General features: G+C 42.4%; 2 protein-coding genes across 3 annotated transcripts; one reads left to right on the top strand and one right to left on the bottom strand.

The window, feature by feature from the left end:
- The first annotated feature begins 310 nt into the window (after positions 1-310).
- fmn1 (formin 1) lies at positions 311-20,997 on the top strand. Of its 2 annotated transcripts, XM_063901919.1 has the most exons (18): positions 311-1,993; positions 4,667-4,845; positions 8,978-9,086; positions 10,656-10,717; positions 11,090-11,817; positions 12,002-12,140; positions 12,820-12,907; positions 13,659-13,720; positions 13,806-13,894; positions 14,048-14,177; positions 14,382-14,528; positions 14,655-14,714; positions 14,984-15,104; positions 17,793-17,885; positions 19,538-19,589; positions 19,795-19,944; positions 20,372-20,453; positions 20,648-20,997. In XM_063901919.1, exons 1-18 carry the CDS (start codon positions 409-411, stop codon positions 20,690-20,692), a joined length of 3,921 nt encoding a protein of 1,306 aa, XP_063757989.1. In that variant the 5' UTR covers positions 311-408; the 3' UTR covers positions 20,693-20,997. The 2 variants fall into 2 exon arrangements, with proteins under 2 accessions (XP_063757989.1, XP_063757990.1); XM_063901920.1 differs by lacking the exons at positions 311-1,993; positions 4,667-4,845 and adding an exon at positions 6,671-8,846.
- Positions 20,998-22,406, bottom strand: grem1a (gremlin 1a, DAN family BMP antagonist). Its single transcript, XM_063901923.1, has 2 exons — positions 22,224-22,406; positions 20,998-22,123 (listed from the first exon to the last, which is right to left on the bottom strand). The coding sequence occupies exon 2, from the start codon at positions 22,113-22,115 to the stop codon at positions 21,597-21,599; it is 519 nt and encodes a 172-aa protein (XP_063757993.1). The 5' UTR covers positions 22,116-22,123; positions 22,224-22,406; the 3' UTR covers positions 20,998-21,596.
- Between the last annotated feature and the right edge of the window lie 2 nt (positions 22,407-22,408).

The raw sequence follows: 22,408 nt of genomic DNA, 5'->3' as shown, positions 1-22,408 counted from the left end.
TTAGTGTACGGATGCATTTGTTCAGCAATGAATTTGTTTATAGCTTCCTGGACCAAACATTTAATGCAAAAAAAGTATATTACAACTTCGAGAAGCACCAACAAGACCAATTCAGATGTGCTGTTAAATCAATCAAGACCCCAAAAGGCAGAAAACTAAAATAACCAAATCTAAAAGATTGAGAACATATCTATAACGTCTCACTCTGCTTTTCTGGTGTTATGGATATAGTTTGACACGTTAACCATCTGCAATTAACACATGCACATAAACTAATTCAAACGTGTCAAATAAACTTCCTATCTTTCAGGATTCACTTCGTTAAGCAGAGGCCTCATGGCTCCAATAAATCCACCCATGCTGCGAAGGAATCATCTCCTGCTTAGTCTCCGTTAATTAAATAGCATCATGGAGAGCACTCGCACGACCTTAAACCTCTTCATCCCGATCAGTGAGAGGAGCTGCATGAGTCCCTCCCTCTCTCACTGCAGGGGCCCCACGTCCCCCTTTAAAGCCCATCTGAAGCATCAAGGAGGACTCACATCATGCTACAAGGAGGAGGGTCCGGTAGAAACATTAAATCAGGGGCAAGCAGACACATTTGGCAAAGCGTTGGATGACTTCCTGTTGTGTTTGGAGTGCCAGACTTTCATGAGCATGGGCAACCAACACGGCACTAAGTTTAACTTTCCTGGTTGTGGAGAGGATGCTTTACCTGGATCCCCCAGACTACAGATCCCTCGGAAAAGAAGGAAAAGGGTGGAGGGATTTGGTGGCTTTCAGCATAACCTCAGGACGACACCAGGGGCTCCTCCGAAGGCGAGGAGGCTGACAAAGCTTCATATACCGAGCTCTCCAACCTTCGGGGAGTGGGATTCAGGGGACAACAAGCCGGTCATGTGCACTCCTGCAGCCTGGAGGGAGAGAGTTATGGGTGAGGAAAGAGTTGCATCATTAGAGGAGAGGAACAGGAGTTCACAGGAGCTGAAGCCAGCATGGAGAGTGAATCCGCCTGGTGCTTTGACTGCTAATGTTCATGAAACTTTCAGCAAAAACAGAAAGGATTTTACTGTAAAGGAGGAAAGTGCTCTCCATGACTCCGACACAGATCTCTCTGAGTATGACAATGATATGTTCTCATCGTATATCCCCCCCTCTAGGAAACAAGAAGACAATTTTAGGAATACTCAAAAAGCCCAGCATGCGGTAAGAGATACAGATGAGATAAAGAAAGCAGGAGATAAAGAGAAGTCCTCTCAGTGGAGGTACAAGGAGAGGGAGAAGAAGGCTGCAGAACGCAGAGTAATAGGAAAGATTGAGGAGGTGGAGGGGATCATACGCCGGGTGAGTCTCTCAAGTTCGGACTGGATGAAAGAGGGCGGCGAGGAGAAAGATGGAGACCCTGTGGGGAGCAAAGGGTGCTCCGAAGAAAAGCCTCAGCTGGTGGAGGAGCTGCAAGCTCTGGGTGAAGCTCTGAGTCAGAGTCTGCGTCAGGCCCTGAAGATGGAGGCAGCAAAAACAGAGAGGCCGATCTCAGAGGATAAGAAAACTTCTCATGATCCAAACCTCTTTGGATCGACAAGAAGGCCCCTTACTATACCGTTAAATTCTCAAAGCTTCACCTCTACTGTGCAAAATGCTTCCCCCTGTTTGCCTGCCACCTTGGATGAATCTTCAAGAACAATATCCAGCAGCTCCGAAAGCATGTCTCCCCTCCTGTCGCCTCTGTTTACCTTCAGCCAGTTCTCTCTACCGCTGAGTCTGGCCGACCAGCATGAAAAAGACACATCTGAGCGTCACATAAGGTGGAGAAGCTCAGGTCAAGACACTGTTTTCAATCAGGGGGCTCGGGGCTGCGAGAGTGCAACCCCAGTGTCTGATGGGAAAGGAAATAATGAGAACAAGAAGAGAAGGAAGAATGTGAGGCTGAGTGAACAGAATCAGACGTTCAGATTCACCAGTGAGGCCAGAAAAGATGATCAACTCTTTTCAGGTAATAATACTTTAAATGCTACAACGAGTCACATATATGTGTTGAATGAAAAATGAACAAAAACAGTATGCTGCAGATATGATACCCAAGTAAATCAAAGCAAACCTCAGACCTCACTCTCCCTTGATTTACTCGGTTGTTTCAGGTTCAGTTCACTTTTATGGGAGGAATTCTGAAGGATTTCAAAGCTGTTCTTGCAGCATTAGCTTGTATCATATGAGTTTCATTATGTGCGCATCATTATGTGTTCTGAAGGGTGGAGAGAGAAGTGTGTGTGTGTGTGTGTGTGTGTGTCACTGCATGACATTGACTTTTAGTGGTTGGTTTGTGACGTGAAAGCAGGAAAAAGAGCAGACGACTTAAGAGGTGTAACACGCTGACTGTCAGTTTTAAAGATCAACTCAGATGCTCTGATTTAACGCTCTGAACTTATCCTGATGGTGTCTGGTCACACACACACACACACACACACACACACACACACACACACACACACCTACTCGCACTCTCGTTTTCCTCACCACACTTGCTGAAGTTGACCCAAAGGATGTGAGGTAGTCTGTAAATAATGACCACTTGCAGGTTTTGTGTGTGTGTGTGTGTGTGTGTGTGTGTGCGTGCGTGCGTGCGTGCGTGCGTGCGTGTGTGCGTGCGTGCGTGCCTGTGTTTGCTCAGGCATGCAGTACAAGTGAGCACCTGATGGGGATATAGACACGTAGTCCTGCAATAACAAGTGACCTGAGATGACCTCTGTTTCTCTTTAAAGAGCATTTGTGTGTGTGTGTGTGTGTGTGTGTGTGTGTGTGTGTGTGTGTGTGTGTGTGTGTGTGTGTGTGTGTGTGTGTGTGTGTGTGTGTGTGTGTGTGTGATATAGAGAGGCATGTGATAAGAACTTGCAGAGGTTGATTTTTTCTCTGTGTATAAACTCTCAATAAACACAATCATTTAAGAAGAGAAAAGAGGTTTCCCCCCTGGAGAAGCATTTTGCTTTGCATTCATCCCTTAATTAGGTCATTATAAACGTATACAGTGCATTTTTATTTTGCAGAACTTTATTTTATATTTCTGGAAAATATCTCCAAGTTGACTGGATTTCTTTTCGGAGAGTTACCTTAGGTTGACGGTTGCTGAAATGTAATATAAGATATGCAGAGACAGTGAGGAATATGAGGATTTGATTAATCATAAAGGTAATTCAGGGGAAAATAGAGGAGAAAAGTCTGTGTTAAGTCATAAAACTGTAACTCATTCATGTGTAGAAATTCCTAGAGTCTGGTATTGAGTTAGAGTCAGATGAACCCCGATACAGCAGGACGCCAGCTGTCGAAATAGGATTAATGCTCTGAGCTGTGTGTAACGCAACACATCTTTAGAGGATGACGATTAGCGCGAGAGGAAGAAAGACATGCCAAGTCTTCAGAGGGTTTTATTCTCACCATCCAGTGTTCTCCTCAGTGAGGACAGATAATAAGCTTTTTAATCTGGCTTTGTTATGTGTCCACTGAAAGCTACACAATTGGGATCTGTGTTGGCATTGTTTCTCAAAGGATAGAGTGAGGACTAGCAACAACCTTGGCAATAAAAGGGGATAATCTGGATGCAGAAGGGGAAAAACAACAGTCCTTTCCTCAAGGTTGAGCTGCCTTTGACCACATCTGGTAAAAATGTTCATCCCAAATGCCATACACTGTATTATTAGCTTCACCGCAATGGAAATTGAACCCCTTAAGTCCTCCTTAATCCTACTGTGGCAACTCAGGAGGGAGATTGTTGGACAGAAATACATAAATAAATAGTTGTCTACTCAAATATGCGTCTAGTTTCATTTTAAAACCTGCATTGAATGATAATTAAATCACCCGTCATTCACTTGCAGCCAGTAACAGTTTTTTAATTAGCCAATTTGGTGAGGAAACAGCTGTCAACTTACAACTCCGTGCATCAATCATCCAGGGTTCAGACTCTGCTTACCCTGTATTAGTTTGGGATATGGGGATTGTGGATTTACAAATATGAAGTCGCCAAGTCAAAAACTGCATCTTATTTTAGAGCAAGCGCGGAATCATTTGTGCTTACTTAAGAAATTGAAAATATTTTCAAAATAAAATACTTTTTGAGACTGATCTTTAGAATTAAAGTTGATCAGTCATAGATATTTATCAATCATTTCCACAAGCATTATATAATAAACACTCAAGTAAATGCAATGAGGTAATCACCAGCTAAAGGTGACTACAAATAAAAAGTAAAGATTATAATGCACAGCTAGTGGAGCTTGATAAGCAGAATGCTAGAGAGAGTTGTTATCCTTCTTTAAGGTCAAAAGTTTAAGAGAAAGACGTGTTGCTCATTATTTCTTGCTGGAGTTCTGTATTATATCCTCATGGTGACACTGTAGTGTAACATATAAGAACTACTGTGGAGCTGGTGGGTCTTATATCATTTCCTGTGTTGATTAAATTGGCACTTGGTTTGTTAAAGGGGGGGAAAAAGCAGTTTGTCTCCATTAAATTAGAAGAATTGAAAGGGTTTCTTTCTCAGAAAGGTTGTCTAAATGTGTTTTCATCTGTCTCTACTGTATGTGTTAATATCTGACATAATGGACTTCATCAAAGAAACAGTTTTGGATGATATTGATTCCGCTTTAATCCTGATGTGACTCCGTGTTTCCAGACGAGGCTCTGCAGAGACAGGAGAGGATCTGGCAGCGGGAGGTGGAGGAGTCTCTGTCCTCCTGCAGGTCGCTCTCTCATCCCTTCAGACCCAAACACATCGACTTCCTGCGCATCACCGCCGCTGAAGACGACATCTTTGATTCACCCTCCTCCTCGCCTCTGCCCCCGGAGCTCTGGGTGAGTAGCTTTAATGATAAAAGTGATAATAAAGCTCCAGCAATCATGACATCACCTTCATTTTCTGTGTATATTCTATTCTATGTCTATTCTACTATGGTATTCTACAGTGCCTAACAGTCTTTTCATTCCAGCTTTAGCAAACACCTCTTAGGGGGGAATTCTTTACGTAACAGAAGGGGTTTAATGTAACTCTGTAGGTTCATTGTGTACAGTTTCTGTGTAAGCATGAAATGTTAGTGTACTGGGATTTAAAGCTTTTAAGCTCTGCCTCTTCACTTCTGTATATGAGTCTGTGGTGCTGAAAGTTGAGGAACAAAATGTTGTGAGAAAAAGGTGATCATAATAAATCCCCCCCAAAAAAACACTTCTAATTACAGGTTTTCTTTAAAAGCAAAGGAATAAACCAGAACACAGGAAAACATAAACATCCATAAATAATAAAAAGCATAAAATAAACAGAACCTTCAATCATTAAAACATAGAACATTTGAACAAATAACGAGTTTAAATAACACACTTTAAACATCAAGGCTGGAGATGAATTGAAAATGTGATTTTTTTTCAGAAATTATAAAAACTGATGGTTTCAAATTCATGTAGAAACAAAACATGTGTACATTACGGACTTTAAATTATTTCACACAATAATAATAATTTCCTGACAATAACTGGAATTGTTTTGTAATTAATATCTATTCCTACTCAGTAAAGACCATTTCCCTCCAGTTCCACTGTATGGTGTTGATCTGCTGTATAAGGCACATTAGGCACACACTGTATTTCTGCTGCCTAATGCTGGATGCAGTGTTTGTCTTGTGTGTGTGTGCGTGTGTGTGTGTGTGTGTGTGTGTGTGTGTGTGTGTGTGTGTGTGTGTGTGTGTGTGTGTGTGTGTGTGTGTGTGTGACTCTAATGCTATTTCATGGGATTATCTGGATTCATTCCTATTACATAAACACAGCTCACATAAAGGCCGCTGTGTCCCTCCGTGGGGAATGCAAAAAAACACTGTATACGTTTGTGTATGATTAGGCCTGGTTTAGACGGCGCTGAGTCTCTGAGTAGAGTCAGAGAAAGTTACGCAGTGAAATTACATACTGGAAACACGTCACTCACCTGCTACTGGTTGCTATCATAAAAGCAAACAAGGGAGGAACCTGGGAACTAACAAAATAAGCAAAAGCTGAACCAGTGGAGGAGGAAGTTTCAATCTAAATTAAATTAAAAAATGTAAGGAAAAATGCTCTTCCTCAGAAAATGCACATAATATATATTTTGACACTTTATTAAATCAGATTTGCTTGCTTTTGTATCAACTCCTTGACTGTAAATGTACTTGTTTATTTATATGATATATATATATACTGATATATATACTACTTGTTTCACTTTGAATAGGATATTGCCCATTTTTTGAATGAATCTGTGTCACGAACCTATCATTTTTACATTTTATATAAGTAATCATTAAGAATTTTAGGAAACCTTTGTTTTTATTGGTGTCTCTGAGCATGTTTAATACACAAAAGCAAGTTTTCCAATTAACAAACATAAACGTTGTAAGCTAATATCATTGTAACTTCAGGACTTTTATTTTATTACTTCGAATAATCTGTATGACTTCTCTGACTTTGCGCAGTGCATGTTGGTTGTAATGAGAGCTGATTAACAGAGTAGGTGGGGTCGGTCCCACTAAAACGTCCAGATTAGCTGAGGGTTGCCTAATGCCTGCAGGGGGGCTGAGAGTTCCTGTGGAGGTACAAACACTATCGTTTAACAAGTGATCCCGGCTGGCTGTCCTACTGTATTTACCCTCCTGCAGCTCTGGGTGTGGTTTCTCTCCATCTGTTCCGGGTGGCCTCCCTCGCCCTGCGGCTCACGGATCTGTCAGGGTGTTGTCACAAACAGTGGCTGGAATCACCATCTGCTTCCAATAACACTATGACAATCTGCAGGACGCTCGCCAAGAACCTGCACTGTGAAGGACTGCAGACGCTTTAGAGGAGCAAGAGGGGAAAAAAGAGGAAAAACTTGGAAACTAAAACCAGGACGTGGAGCTGACGTTTAATTGTGGTTGAGCTGAGTCATGGAGCTGGGGTTGGAAACTTTTCTGTTACTCTGTGGATTTCTCCCTTTCATTCTGAGTTTGGAAATGTGGTTCTCCGGTAAGACATGAAGGAGCTGTTGTAGCGGTGGAAGGATAAATCTACTTGTTTTCAACATACTGGAGGGGAAACAGGTTGGACTTTGGGGACTTTTCAACATTTCTTGCATCATTAATACTAAATGAGAGTTGCATGATCCTGGAGGTTTTTATACAAAAGTGCATGACAAACAGACGCATGAGCACCAATAACACCCTCCTTAACTGCATTTTTTCTGACTTAAGATAGGAAAATGTTGCACTTCCGTCTCAGATATGAGCTGTTTTAAGTGTTCAAACAATGTTGACACCGTGGAAAAGACTCTTCAACAACTTCCAGCTCCCTACACTCTGGATAATGTTTTCTTTCTGAGTGACTTATGAGCAATGGAGGAGCAAACCGCCATCCTAAAATGCTTCAGAATCCTCTCAGAGGAGGAGAATGAGGACATAATGCATGGAGACAGTGAGCTGAGTTTAGATATGAAGAAAAATGGTTTTGAGGAAGCTGTGAAGAACAATAGAGACTCCTTATCACATGTGAAACCGCTTCATGATGGGGAGAACATGACCTGTAATACAGTGAGACATATAACTAAAGGAGAAGTAGGAAATGAGTCAGACATGGCAGAGGCGGAGAGGAGTAATGTCAACCTAACAGAGCAGCAGAACGTGGTTTCAAACGCTGGAAATAACTCAGAGAAACAGACCTTTGCAACAAATCAAGAGGAGAATAAGACGCCAGACGAATGCTGTGTCAAAGTTAACGGCTGCAGCAAAGAGGAATGTCACATAATTGAGAACTCGCAGGATGAATGTGCCTTTAAAGAATCTGTGCAACCAAGATGTCAACAGGTTTCAACTGACTGCATTACTACAGGTTGGGATTCTCTTTCCAATCAGGATGCCACTGAAGAAGCTAATGAGAAAGAAAGAAAAGACTATGAAAATGTTCAGATCCAGGACGATTTCGCCACAAATGCTTCCAGTTCAGACGTTGGTTTTGACCCTGAAGAAACTGCAACAAGTAGATCTAAAAATGTAGTGATAACCGTGACTCGGACTGAGGAAGAGCAAATATTAACACCAACATTTGAGCATACTGATGGGTCTTTTAAATGTAAAAATGAGGAGGAGAGGACCGGTTCAGTGGACAGCGAAGAAGAAGAAGAAAAACAAGATGAATTTCCAGACTTTTCCGCCCCACTTTACCACCCTCCAGGCCCAAGAGACCCTTTACTAAATTTTTCCATAACACCTGCAACCAATAACCCTCCACCTGGATCCACCTTCACCAGAGCCACCTTCAAACCAAGCTCCCCCACGGACAAGCAGATCCAGCTCCCGGCCCTGTTTAGCGGCTTAAGGGTCCTGAGGAAGGGTGTGGTCGGGCCTGAGCATGACACCGTGGCCCAGATCAAAACTTCATCATCAGCAAAGAGAGACCTTCTCCCCGATAAACAATCGGATGCTAAATTCCAGGGGAGCTTCCTGAACCACATCTCACAGCTGCTGAACCGAGACAAGAGTGATGAGGCAGAGGAGAGGACGGAAATGGAGGCTGAAGAAGAGGAGAATGAGATTGAAAAAAGTCAAGAGGACGAGAGGAAGGAAGTCGAAACAGAGGAGGAAGAAGAGGTTTCATCTGAGTCCTCGAAGCCTCCTGTGTCCAGCGCAGAGGCTGCCTTCGATGCCTTCAAAGCCTTTTTCACCCCGAAGCCTCTGAAGAGGGACCCGGCAGATAAGATAGACCTGGACGCAGTGAGGAAGAAGATAAGAGATAAAGATGTTCTGAAGGCGCTTTTTGAGAGATCCTCCAATAAGACGCTGGAGAAGAAAGACTCTCCTGATGGCAAAGTACGAACTGTATATCAATCAACACCGAGCATCAACTAACCTTACTAGACACATGATTGCAATACTGTTCTGTATGTGAAGAAGCTCAATTTATTATAGATTATGTGATAAATCTAATTCTTTCATTTCAGTCAGAAGCGTCCACCCCAGGAGATGGAGAGGAGAGAACTCCCGGTCGCCTTCATGCCGTCTGGCCGCCACTGAAGGAGGAAAAAGTTGGTCTAAAATACACAGAAGCAGGTACCTGCAGACTCATTATGTCAAACAATAATATTAATACCAATGAGAGAGCGGTGGAGGGAGTCACCGTGTTTACTCTGTGATATCAGCTGGTGGATTTAATATCAAGCTCCACTGCTTCGGTAAACACAACTCCACCCTGAGTATGTCCACAGCAAACAACCACCACCTTCAATCTGTAAAGGAATTGGGAAGGTGCCTTTAAGCAGCTTTGTGTGCAGTTAATTCTATTGCAAAACAACATTAGCACTCCCAATGCTGAAATATATAATGGAATGAACGCCTCGATGGCAAGAAAAAGTAAAAGTTTCAAGGTTTCAAGGTTTTATTGGTCATATGCACAGCAGATACAACGTATATGTTGGCAATGAAAATCTCATGTCCCATGCTCCTCCAACAACTCAACATACATGGTGCAAATAAGATAAATAAAATAGTGCAAAAAGAGAGAAGAATATTTACAATAACAACAATAAAGATTTGAGGATGTGAAATATATACATATGTGGAATACATTGAAAGTATTTAAATACTTTACACTGTTGAATGAGGAGGTATGGACAGATGCATATATTATGTATAACAGATGTATATGGCAGATATGTATAATATATATATATGTATGTGTGTACTATAAACAGATGTGAGTAGACATTCACAGAGCTCAGGAGTTCAGCAGTCTTATAGCCTGTGGTATAAAACTGTCTCTGAGTCTGGTAGTCTTGGTCCGGATGCTGCGGTACCGTCTGCCAGAGGGCAGCAGACAGAACAGATTGTTGCTGGGGTGATGGGGGTCCTTTAATATCCTACCGGCCTTCTTCCTGCACCGCTGGGTGTAGAGGTCCTCCATGGATGGCAGCTCCGTCCTGGTAATGTGCCGAGCAGTGTTCACCACCCTCTATAGAGTCTTACGGTTGAGGGCGGTGCAACTGCCATACCAGGCGGTGATGCAGCCAGTCAGGATACTCTCAAGTAGCTTGATGGTTGAGCTGCTGATTAGGATTGCAAGGTATACATGAGTACGTAATAAGGAGCCCCTCAATATTAACACCAGAGTAACTTTGAAAGATGCAATGATGACATAGAAACACTTTTGATTGCGTGAAACCATGTGGTGGCCGCCAATAAGGTGTCCAATGTTTAAAAGGTCAAACAAGTGATCCAGCTTGCCTTGTTATCAAAGGCTGTTTGTGCATGGATAAAACTGCAGGCTCCATGTGCACACACCCAAATGCATTTCCTGTATGAACTGTTACGGTTAATTCTGACTGAGCATTCAAGAATGACAGGCATCAGCAGATACATGTTAGCTTAAATAGTTTGTGCAAGATATCAGTAAACTGTGTGCCAGAGGCTGTATGTTTTCCTTTCATAGATGCCTCTACTGCCATCATCTGGTCAAGATTTGTATTGTTAGTATGTCCTATAGCAGCCCTCAGCCTCCTGCAGTGGTAAAACATGTCACAGTTTCCACACTTGTTGTCCCTGTCCACATCACTAATGCAATATCGAACATCTGTTTGTTGTAAAAGGAGTTTAAAGATGTTCTTGTCCTGTGTTTAATGTCAGAGCACCAGGCGGATCTCCTGCAGCTGAAGAGAGAATGCAAAGAGGAGCTGGAGACGTTACAGGTCAGTGAGGAGGAAACAGTGACGTGTTGATGTGCTTTTATATAGCATCGTATTAATTATGCACAGGGAAATACCACTTTTGGTTGCAATCTATGAACGATTCAGGAAAAGGAGGAATAACTTTAGCGAAAATATGCTTTATGGATCCAAAAAGTATACACATTTATTTTTTATATTGCTGGAAAATACGACTTAATGTGGTACTGGTAATACATGGAGAATATCAGTTGGTGTGTTCTTCTAAACTCTCCCGTGAAAGTCATCTCAACATGCAAAAATGTGAAATTCAAAATATGTGGAAGGTGAAATTTCCAAAGATGAAATAATGAATGAATATTTACTACTAAAACAAATCTTAATTAATATTGTCAGGAGGACTTTGGTCGGGAGCTCTCCAGACTGCGGGTGGAGAACGAGGACAATGTCGCCCGTCTGGAGTCCACTGTCTACGAGCTGCAGGCCCAACTCTCCCAGGCTGGGACCCGGCATCACGGGGAACTCAAGGACGTCGCTGTATCAACGGGAGATGACTTTTTACACAAGTCTTTCCGCACAGTTTGCGTCCAGACCGACAGGGAGACTTTTGTTAAGACTCTTGAGGACGGAGAAGGTGCAGCGAGAGCGGGCACGAGCCCCCAGCAGCAGAGGGTGACCCCCAAAAAGCTGGACCTGACGTCTATCAGTCTCAGCCTGGCCGGGCACAGGGACGATACTTCCTCTTTTTCACATGACCCTCCATCACTTCCTCCTCCTGTGCAGCCTCCATCAGAACAACCGCCAGCTCCTTCTCAGACAACCAAAACACACAACCTGCCTCCTCCTCCTCCACCACCTCCGCCATGTTTGTCTTCACCTCTAAACCTCATGCAGAATTCACATAGCGCTCCACCACCGCCGCCGCCACCACCACCTCCTCCATCAACGCCAGGCTCAGCTCCCCCACCACCACCTCCTCCATCAACGCCAGGCTCAGCTCCCCCACCTCCTCCTCCTCCAGCTTGGGGTTTCATTGTTGAAAAGCCTCCCAGGAAACCGACAGTGGAGCCGTCCCGACCCATGAAGCCTCTCTACTGGACCAGAATCCAGATCAAGGACAGCAAGTAGGGTCAACATTTAATAAAAGCATACATCAAACTTATTCATACTTTTTCAAGTATCATTTGTATCATGAATTAAAATGGTTTAAAAAAAAAGGGTCAATAAGTTTGTAATAAAAGCCCAATACGTTGATTCAATCAAAATTCTAAACATGCTGATGAAACATTATATTTCTCTCTCCCTCAGGAGCACACTGTGGAACATTTTAGAGGAACCGAATATAATAAATCCCGGTCAGTTTGAGGAACTTTTTGCAAAAACCATCACACACACCAAGAGGAAGCCGCTGTCTGAAGCTTATGAGAAGAAAGCCAAAGCCAGGAAGGTGAGAGGCAACATCATGCAAGACACACTGCAGAAGCTGGGAATATATGCAATATGGTGCTTCTCCAGTAGAGGGGGTCAAAGCCATTAAGACTATTTCTAGGGACTGTAAAATATAAAAAGCATTAAAGACAGATTGAGAAACAATTGTGAGATTTTCGAAGGGCAAACATACTTAATAATCCCCCCTTGTATCCTCCAATCAAGTGGTTTGTATTGTAAGTCTTGTTGAATGACTATCTTTCCCCTCAATACCCTACATACGTTTTTATATTTTGCTTTGTTACGTTGAGTTGCAGTTCCTCCTTTATTGTTGTGTGCTGCATTAACAGGCAGGAAGGACTCTGATGCTATTGATGTGTTTGTATTGACACAAAAACAATCAAAAGTATAACAAATAAGAAAACATTTGAGAGACAATGAGAAGAAACCCTACATTTACCTAATTATAATTAATTAAAAAGAGAAAAGGAGACTCCGTCTGTTCAAACAAGAGGTCAAGGCAAAACACTGTTTGTTTTGCTCCACCTTTTAACCAAAAACTCTCCACTAATGACTCCTTAATGGTTTCCAGGGTTAAGGTAGTCATGGTAACATTGTGTGTGTGTGTGTGTGTGTGTGTGTGTGTGTGTGTGTGTGTGTGTGTGTGTCTGTGTGTGTGTGTGTGTGTTCGTGTTCAGATCATTAAGCTGTTGGAAGGGAAGCGCTCTCAGGCCGTGGGCATCCTCATATCAAGCCTCCACCTGGAGATGAAGGACATCCAGCAAGGTGAGTAATGGAGGCCTGTCATTGGTTCTGTAGTGTTGCTAGGAAACAGCTTAGTTCAAAGTGCAAATTTGGGTCAGTATGAGTTGTGGGAAATAATTAAGTATAAAAAAAGTGAGTTTAAAAACTCACACTTTTTGTATCCCATTTTTTTTATTTGCTTTCAAACTTTTTTTTTTATATTTCGACTTTTTGGAATTTCCGGTTATTTCTTCAAAAATCAGCTTTTTCTCAATTTTCTGACTTTTTTTTCTAAAGTTCAACTTCTATAAATGTCCCGCTATTTTCTCTTCATTGTAACTCCTTATTCATGTGGCCCTAATCATCTCTTTTAAAATTGGGCCACATGTTGCTGGAACTTGAACCAGCCGCTTTCATTTGCAGTCATTCAGGTAACCGCAGCTCCATGAACATCACCTCTGTTTAACTGTAACCCGTAGTCACACTAATGTGAACCTGTACTTCACTCTGAATATGAGCTGTTTTTTTAAATTGGATTAAACGCTGAAAAACATTTACCGCAATATCAGCACAAATCTTCACGGCTTTTATCAAACTTCAAATCTTGTAGTGTTCATGGAAATCTGACGCTCTCTCTTTGGACTCATCTTTAAAGTCTGTTAGCATTGTGTCAAAAATCCCCTTCTTCTTTGCCCTCTTCCCTTTCAACAGTTGTATCTCCAATCAAAATTGATATCTGTGTTTTAGTTTATATTCCCTTGGACTATGACAATAACTATGACTTCTTTTCTAGCTGTTCTGGCAGTAGATCACTCCGTGGTGGACTTGGAGACCATCGAAGCACTTTATGAAAATGTGAGTACTACAGGAAAAGTTCAAATGTTTCAACCGGTTTAGTTTATTAACCCTTAATCTATATATGTTATTGTCTACCTGTCAGAGAGCACAGCCAGAAGAACTGGAGAGGATAAAGAAACATTACGAAACCTCCGAGGAAGAGGATGTGAAACTGCTGGACAAACCTGAACAGTCAGTATCTCACCTGCTGTGTTTAGCAGTGATTGTATATAAGTTGTGTGTGTGTGTGTGTGTGTGTGTGTGTGTGTGTGTGTGTGTGTGTGTGTGTGTGTGTGTGTGTGTGTGTGTGTGTGTCCTCTCACTGTTGATGTTGCTGTGCTGCAGGTTCCTGTATGAGCTGTCTCAGATCCCGGACTTTGCAGGCAGAGCTCACTGCATCATCTTCCAGGCGGCTTTCATAGATGGGATCGCATCCATCCAAAGCAAGCTCAACACAATTTCATCCGTCTGTAAGGTGGGAAATAAAGCACCTGTCAGCCACCTGTTACACATCCCCTTTCTTCTCCTAATATATTAACATATCGTACCACAAATATCACCCCCAATGTATGTATGCTTTGAGACGTGTAACTCAGAGGATGTGAGGTGCCATTAGTCCGTGATTGATCCAGTGTGTGTGTGTGTGTGTGTGTGTGTGTGTGTGTGTGTGTGTTTTAAGGCTCTGCTGGAGAGTGAAGGTGTGATGGATGTGATGGGGCTGGTGTTGGCTCTGGGGAACCACATGAACGGAGGAAACAGGACCCGAGGTCAAGCGGACGGCTTCGGACTCGAGATTCTTCCCAAACTGAAGGATGTCAAGAGCAGAGTAAGACCTGGATCACTGAAGGAACACTGAAGTGGCTCAAGACACACTTTAATATGGCTGCCAGCTTGCACACTCTGGTTTCATCTTGACGCAGTTATGATTCATGTTTTGCTTTTTTCTTCTCAGGACAATCGTATCAGCCTGGTGGACTATGTGGTGTCGTACTACCTGCACAATGTAGATAAGGTATGAGTTGAGTTTTATGCTGTACTCTACAGGAAGCAGTTTTATTTATGTTGCTTTTTACAATAGATCCAGTAGATTGGAGTTCCTATTCGATGGACAATTGAACACCTCTTTTCTGCGTTACCTTATTATCCGTTTGCTTTATTTCTTTGTCCATTTTCACTCTGATCTGATTAATTAGTATCAGATCTAGAATTGTGCAAAGACGCATTTACAGTCCTCAGTTGATTTAGTGTTTTAATGCTGTGTTTTTGATGGCATCCCTCCAGAACGCCGGCACAGACAAGAGTGTCTTCCCACTTCCTGAACCTCAGGACGTCTTCCTGGCTGCACAGGTCAAGTTCGACGACCTGAACAGAGACCTGAGACAGCTCGGACGAGATCTGACAAGTATGTGGCGACACATCTGCAACCTTTATCTTTTCCTGGAGTAATAAATGTCAATACTCCTCTCGGTTGATAATATTTTTACATGATAATCCCTTAAACATTGGCTTCTCTTTGAGCTTCAGCGTCCGTGTGACTGGGTGACCGGAAAGCCTCGCCTTGTGGTCATTTTGTTGTGTTTTTGTTTTAAAACCTCAGCCAGCCTGTGTAACTCTATCACTCTGATTCTGAGAGTTTCCCACAGACCAAACCTCGGCCCAGTCTGGCATCGTTTTGCCTCAGACCCCCCTCCTCCTCCTCCTCCTCCACACACACACACACACATTTCACCACCCTGGTTTCCCATCACCGGCCCCAGCCATTGAGTAACTGTTTATACTTTTTACCAATCTTGAGTTTGAGCTCCAGAACAAAAGATTTCCTCTCGTCTTTCTCACCCTCCTCGCTGTTTCTTGCTCTCTCTCTAAGTGTGCCCATATGACGCCACTCAGCAACACCAGCCAGTTAAAGTCACGTCGAGCACAATGCTTACTCTTACATGTGTGCGACTGTGAGTGGGTGCATTGTTGTGTCCTTATGTATACATGTGTTTTTGCCTGCACTTTGCCGTGCGTGTATTCAGAGACTAGTGGGAGTCTTGCTGCTGATACAGGCCTGGCGCCTTTCAGATCCAGCTTCTAATCCTCCTGCCCATCAGATCTCACATCGCAGGGCCTTTGTGCTTCTGTCGCCAGCGCAGGGAGACCATAGCTTCCTACTTGTGTAATCTCCAGACCTCCAGTATCTCTGCAGAGATGCACGGATCCTTAACCTGCCCGACTGTATCACCTGGGCTCCAGTGTGGGCCCCAGATGTGAGCGCAGACAGCTTTCTTTAGCTCTCAACACAGCTTTGTCTTATCGGCCCGTCTACCCAAACCACCGTGCAATCTCGATGGCCCGGCGCAGCTTCCTTTTGTTCTGCCCGCTTGAACCGCCCTCATGTTTGGTTTCTGTCGTTCTTCACTCTCCCTGTTTTCTGTTCGCTTGGTATGAAATGTTTCCCAACAAAGTTACAGGGAGATTAGCCTTTTTCAGTCTTCCATGTTGAATGTTGAAGGAAGTGGGATCCAAAGACAAACACAAAATCTAAAAGCATATTCCATGCAATTGTTTTGGGGCAGTTTTCTGAGTTACTCAAGAAAGTGTGTCTACTTGTATACCGTAAGATTTGGTTGAATTTTTCCAGCTTTCAGGCGTGGGATTTTAATTGAAATGTCTCTAAAACTGTCAGATGATTTTCCATTCAATTTGATATCACCATATTACCTTCAAGATCATTTCTAATTACTAAGGAACCCCTTCATTTCTACTAGCGTCCATAATTAGGTCCACATTTGAATATGTCCACTTTACAACACACTTAACTCATCCTCAGTTCTTCTTTGTTTCTAGCTTTGATAGCAGTTGTTAGCATGCTAAGGAGCTAAACTGAGACTGAAACTGAGGTTAACATTATACCTACTACACAGCTCGGGACTTAAGATTCTCATTGCCATTTCTTCACTGTAGCTTATGTGCATATGACATTAAAACCTTTGTATCTTGAATCTTGAATCAGAAAATAAGCATGTTCACTGTTAGCTAAAATTAGCATTTAGGGTTACTGCTGTGCCTCCTGGGTGAGCCTAACCTTTTAAACAATAGCTAGCTTAATTTGATTATCATTTTAATGTTTTGCTCTTACAATATTGCTTGAGTTTATTTCCATTATCATACATGGACTATCTTTTGGTTTAAGTAAGGAACTTTCTTTATTTTCACACCATTTATTGCCAAGTGAAATATTGCTTGTGATGGCTGGTGTTTGCTTCCTGTCTCTCCGCCTTCTTTATTGTACTGTAGCCTGAGTTTGGTTTCCTTCACATGATATTGCTTTGATTGAGGTTACTCGTGTAAACCACTAAAACCTACAAATCTTCCCAGTCTCACATCTGAAAGCCCCACACTCCTTTTGAGCCGGCTCTGTTTATGTGAGGGTCTATAATCATCTGCCGTCTGACATAAGCAAACTTCTGTAGCACACAAAGGGCAGTGAAAAGAAAGAAAGGAGTAGGGAGAGATACCCGCCTCCACAGTTTACACAAATCCTGAATGAAAACAGTATTCTTTTGTAATCTTATCTGCGAGATGTTGATCGAGCGTCAGGGTTGGGGGGTGGTGGGGGGGATTGCAGGGTCTCGGCTCCCTCTGCAGCCTCTATTATGACTGGCTCTGCAGACTGGCTCCTCTGATCCACTGATTGGACGCAGAGCAACATGGAGAGAGGGAGAGAGGGAGAGAGGGAGAGAGGCAGAGAGGGAGTCTGCAGTCGCCATCTCTGGGTGAATCTCAGCGAGTGATATCTAAAGAGGAAGCCCTGCTGATAACCTCCTGCTCGGCACAGGTGGAGCTAGTTTAACCCAGAACTCTCTCTGCCCTTTATGGAAGCCCATTTCTGAGAGTAAGAACCAAAAAAAGATGGAAACTGAACCTTAATATTCTCAAAACAATGAATAAGTGCGTCAAAATAATGAAAACTTTCTCTCAAAGTAATCTTGTTTGGTCTTTCCTCCGCAGCTACACATCGTCTCTTGTAAAACACAGTTTATTAAATATAGAAATAAAGGTTGAATGCATTCACACCGCTGTCTTGTTTCTGTTTTATCACCAGGCTGTGAGAAAGATGTAAGGAACGTTTGCTCTGATTCTCCGGAAGAAAACCTGCAGCCGTTTAAGGACAAGATGGAGGCTTTTGTTCTCAGGGGTGAGTTGTTAGACACACAACTATACAGTAGGTTGAGTTCAACAAGGAGGTACATTGGAGTGCTTGGTAAGGGAAAACGTAACTTTTAAGACCTCTAAAAACATTTAAAGGCTCAAAGAAAATACAATTCAGTATAGAAAATATTTAGAAGGGTCTTATCCTGCCCATTTTCACCCTCTGTCTGAAACCAGAGCCAGGTCTGCTCTGATTGGTTAGCTGATCGGCTCTGCTGTGATTTGTCAACAGCTTACAGATGTCCCGCCCCTTAGACTATCACGTATCATGTATTGCTGTATTCAGCTAGAGGCACGATTGTATATTGATGTCACTATGTTACCGAATTAAATGAAAGGAGTCAAATGGAGGTGTTTCATGCAGGAGGTGGGGGGGGGGGGGGGGGGGGGTGGAGTGTGTCGGAGAGAAATGGCCTCTGGAGGGAACACAGAGATTTTAGCTTGATCTATAATAAGGAATGTGTCAACTCTTTTTCAATTTCTTTGTCCCCATGCTTCATCTAAACTAGCTTATTGTCTTAAGCAGTCAGATACATCTTGTTACCGTCTGTGTTTGTAAAGGACAGATAGGACGGATTCAGAGTAAAGGCTAGACGCTCCGATAGGGATCAGGCAGATTTGGCAATGACTGAGAGACTGCTGCCTGAGACACAGCGGCTCTGGGAAATATTCATCAAACTAACTCGAGTTGTAAGGTATTTATTTTGACCCGATGTCAGGATGAATCACGTACTGTTCCCTTCACAAGAATTTCAAATGGCACGAATGGATTTTCGTTTCTAAAGCACGTCTTGTTTTGAATATAATCACTTTTTCTGCCTGTGATGAAAAGTGACACATCAAAGCTTCAAAGTAAAGAGTTTCAGACAGAAAACTCTGGACCTTTGTTGGATCTTTTGTCCCGTGTCTCACATGTGTCTCATTTGATATACAGGGCATCAAGGGAATATGCAGGCCTTACCTATTTCCCCTTTTTGTAACGTTGCAGCCTAATGCTTAAAAGTCACTGTTCCCCTTTCATCTTAACTCCGACTCTCATAATGAAAAAGCAGGATTTTAGATTTCTTTCTGTGATCTGTGACTCCACACACTGGCTGTTTCTTCGACGGCAGGTCTTACATTTTTATCAGAACAGTCAGCTGTGAGACCTTTTTATAGACAGGTGTGTGCCTTTCCTCATCAGGTGCAATTAGTGGTTGAATCACCACAGGTGGACTCCGAAAACAAGGTGGACAAACATGACTTGGATGATTAAAAGGAAGGAGAGGCACCTGTTTCATAGTAAAGGGTCCGAATGCTTAAGTCGTGTGATATTGCAGTTTATCTTTTGAACACATTTGCAAACATTTCTGAAATATTTTTGGATTTGTGATTATGGGAGGGTATTATAAGACATAGTGTCTTTATTAAAATATATTTGTATTAAACTGGTAGCAGAATAAATGTAAGTGATCTTTTTAATTACAAATCAAAGAGACTAAATGGTATGGTATTGGTAAGTGGCTCGAAATCATCGTCATAAGATGTTCCTATGGTCTTTTTAAAAGTTTCATATCAATAGACTCTCCATAAATTAAGGTCGAGGGTTATGTTTCGTCTGTCACTTACAAAACGTTTTCCTTCTCTTTCTCTTTGCAGCGCGTAAGGAACATGCAGAGGCTTCTTATCAGTTGATGACCGTACAGAAAAGGTGGGAGAATTACACCATGTTTTTTGTCCACCATACTGGGCTTTGGTTCATAAATTCAATGGCAACCAAAGCAGCCAAAAAACATGTTCTTCGTTTAAGTTTAAGAAAAGGTCTCTTCATTTTTTCCGGAGCTGTATTTATGTCCAGATTTTAAAAAACAAAAGCATGTAACTCTGAATAAGTGCGAAAACTATTTTCATTTCAGTTTTCAGGACCTGACTCTGTACTTTGGACTGAAGCCTAAGTCAGGGGAGAAGGAGGTGACCACCGGGCATCTCTTCATGCTCTGGTTTGAGTTTTGTGCCGACTTCAAGGCCAGGTGGAAGAGGGAGAACAAGAACATCTCTAATGAAAGGTATCAGAGAGCCCTGTGCACATTCGTCTTCTGTTGGTAACTAGCAGGATCCTCACCGGTGTTGTTTTCTGTTGGGTTTGCATGCAGTGTTGCATAAAATCTACTGGTCCAATTTCCATTAAACTTGGTGGAACAGTGCAGCATCGACCAGGGAAAAACCCATTAAATTGGAGGTGATCCCGAGGGTTGTTCCACAAATTATTTTCCACTTTCATTGACATTGCGAGATAAGGCATTCGGCCTTCATGTCATTGAGTAAATCTGCGTTCCTTTCTTTGGTTTGATTGAACTAATTTGACTGATCGACCTTTTTGATGTATTTTGATGTAAAAAAAAAACTACCTATTTTGTGATTCATACTCTAAAGAACTAGATTCTAATACAAAGTCAAACCAATGACCCTGAATTGAACCCCTTGTTTTTGTAGATTAAAAGAGGCTCAGCAGTCAGTGAAGAGGATCACATCGGAGAAGAAGGTGGAGACCAGAAAGATCAACCCCAACAGCCTGGTAAGATTTCACTCAGTCGATACTGAAGAGACAAAAACATTTGACTCTTAAACCAGGTCTTGCACATGCAATGCAGTTTAACACATACAGTACACATTCACAAATACACTCACACTCTTACTCTCTGTCTCTCCTTTGATGTCCAGATTGTGAATTTTTGTCTGAATTATTAACACACATTTTACTGCCAACAGAAAGAGAGACTGCGTCAGAAAGAATCCAACATCTCTTCGACTTAAGACGGACGAAATATAAAGCTGACTGATTGGGATCAATAAAACCATCTTGGGTTGGACTGGAAATGGACCAATATTTTGTCACTTTTACCTAAAGAAATCTATCATTCACTGACAGTTTTGTTGAATATTTGCCACCCTGAATGACTTTTGATTTGTCAGATTTTAACGTGCAATATTTAGAATTTGATATCATGAAACTTAGTGCTATATTTATTTTTGTGTATTGCATTTTCTAAGCCAATGATTTGCATCTTTAATCCTAATAGAACATTTTTCTACGAATAAAATCCCTGATTGATAAAATATATGATTTCATAGTGTGTTTTATTCACGAGCCTCTTTACAATACATGATACACATATTACATTACAGTTACAAAATAAAAGAAGTGGCATTTAGCAGTGCAGTGTTGTAAAAAAAAAACTGTTATTTTATAAATCATGATGAGCTTAACATCCCACACAGTGGAAACAATACAACCATCCCAATCCTTGGAGCAAATCAGATGATCCATCAGCCTTGCATGCAAATGTCTTATATCATCAGTGGCAATACTGCATAATAAGTCTGTAAAACATCTTCCAAATCTGATATAAAACCAAAGCCGTTTTTGTGAAAGCAATGACTTCTGATAGATGAGATATTTGGACAGTGTGAGGAATTATTGATTAAAGCTTAAACTATGATGTATTTTAGAGAGAAAAGGAAGAAATAAAGCACACGTTTGTATATTCAACTTCTCTCCTTTACAATGACACAAAGGGCTCGGGTAACTTCCTCACTCCATTCCTTTTTCTCATGTGTCCTTTAAACCAAGCACACTTCCAGTTTTTATTTTTGCAAAGCTGCAGTGTCCCTCCAATGGAAGCGGTTTATTTACAAACTGAGTGCGTAATTTCTGTTTCTAATCCGTATCTATCGTGGTGCAGCGGCACTGCTTTACGCGCTGGATCCGTTTCTTCCTGGTGCTGGGTGTCTGACCCGGGCAGTACAGGGTGTAGGTGACGGTGCTGAAGGTTTTGGGTTTGCAGGTAGAGCAGGACTGAAAGGCTTCTCCGTCCTGGTAGTTGTGCCTCGGGATGTAGAAGGAGTTGCACTGTCCGTAGCAAAACCGGTTGATGATGGTTCGGCTCAGGCAGCCCTCCTCCTGGATGGTCTGCTTCAGCGGCTGAGTCTTGCACCAGTCCAGCCGCAGGTACCGGCGCTCCGTGACGTGCAGTGCCTCCTGGCTGGACTCCAGTACCTCGTCGGTGGAGATAACAGGTCCCGTTCCGCGGGTAAGTAGTCCACCGATGGCCGGCTGTTGGCATCCATCCGACTCGTTTGTGTTGTATTTGTTTGGGTGTGGGCCTTGAAAAGTGGCTGCTTTCGCAAGCAAAAGCACAAAAACTGCCCCAGAGATCAGCACTGATGGAGTTGACATCTTTGAAGCTGAAAGAGAAAAACGTCAGTGATTGATGATCATTTTCACGCAAATAATGTGGATTTTACGCATAGCTTTCACAATCTGCATTTACTCAAGTTAACTTACCTGTTGTTTATTTCAGCTCCTTAATAGAAAACTTCATCCAGTCAGTGTTTGTTTCTTCTTCAGGTGTTTCCTGCTCTGTAGTGTCTTTATGAAAGACTCACTGAGGGCTTTTCTAAACTGTCTTGAACTACATAGCTTCAGCTGAACACGCCCCCCACCCTCACCTCATCTGCCTGGATTTTTTT

The sequence above is a fragment of the Eleginops maclovinus genome, chromosome 15 (genome assembly GCF_036324505.1).
Source record: "Eleginops maclovinus isolate JMC-PN-2008 ecotype Puerto Natales chromosome 15, JC_Emac_rtc_rv5, whole genome shotgun sequence".
Classification (NCBI taxonomy): domain Eukaryota; kingdom Metazoa; phylum Chordata; class Actinopteri; order Perciformes; family Eleginopidae; genus Eleginops; species Eleginops maclovinus.
This window is presented reverse-complemented; position numbering and strand designations above follow the sequence as displayed.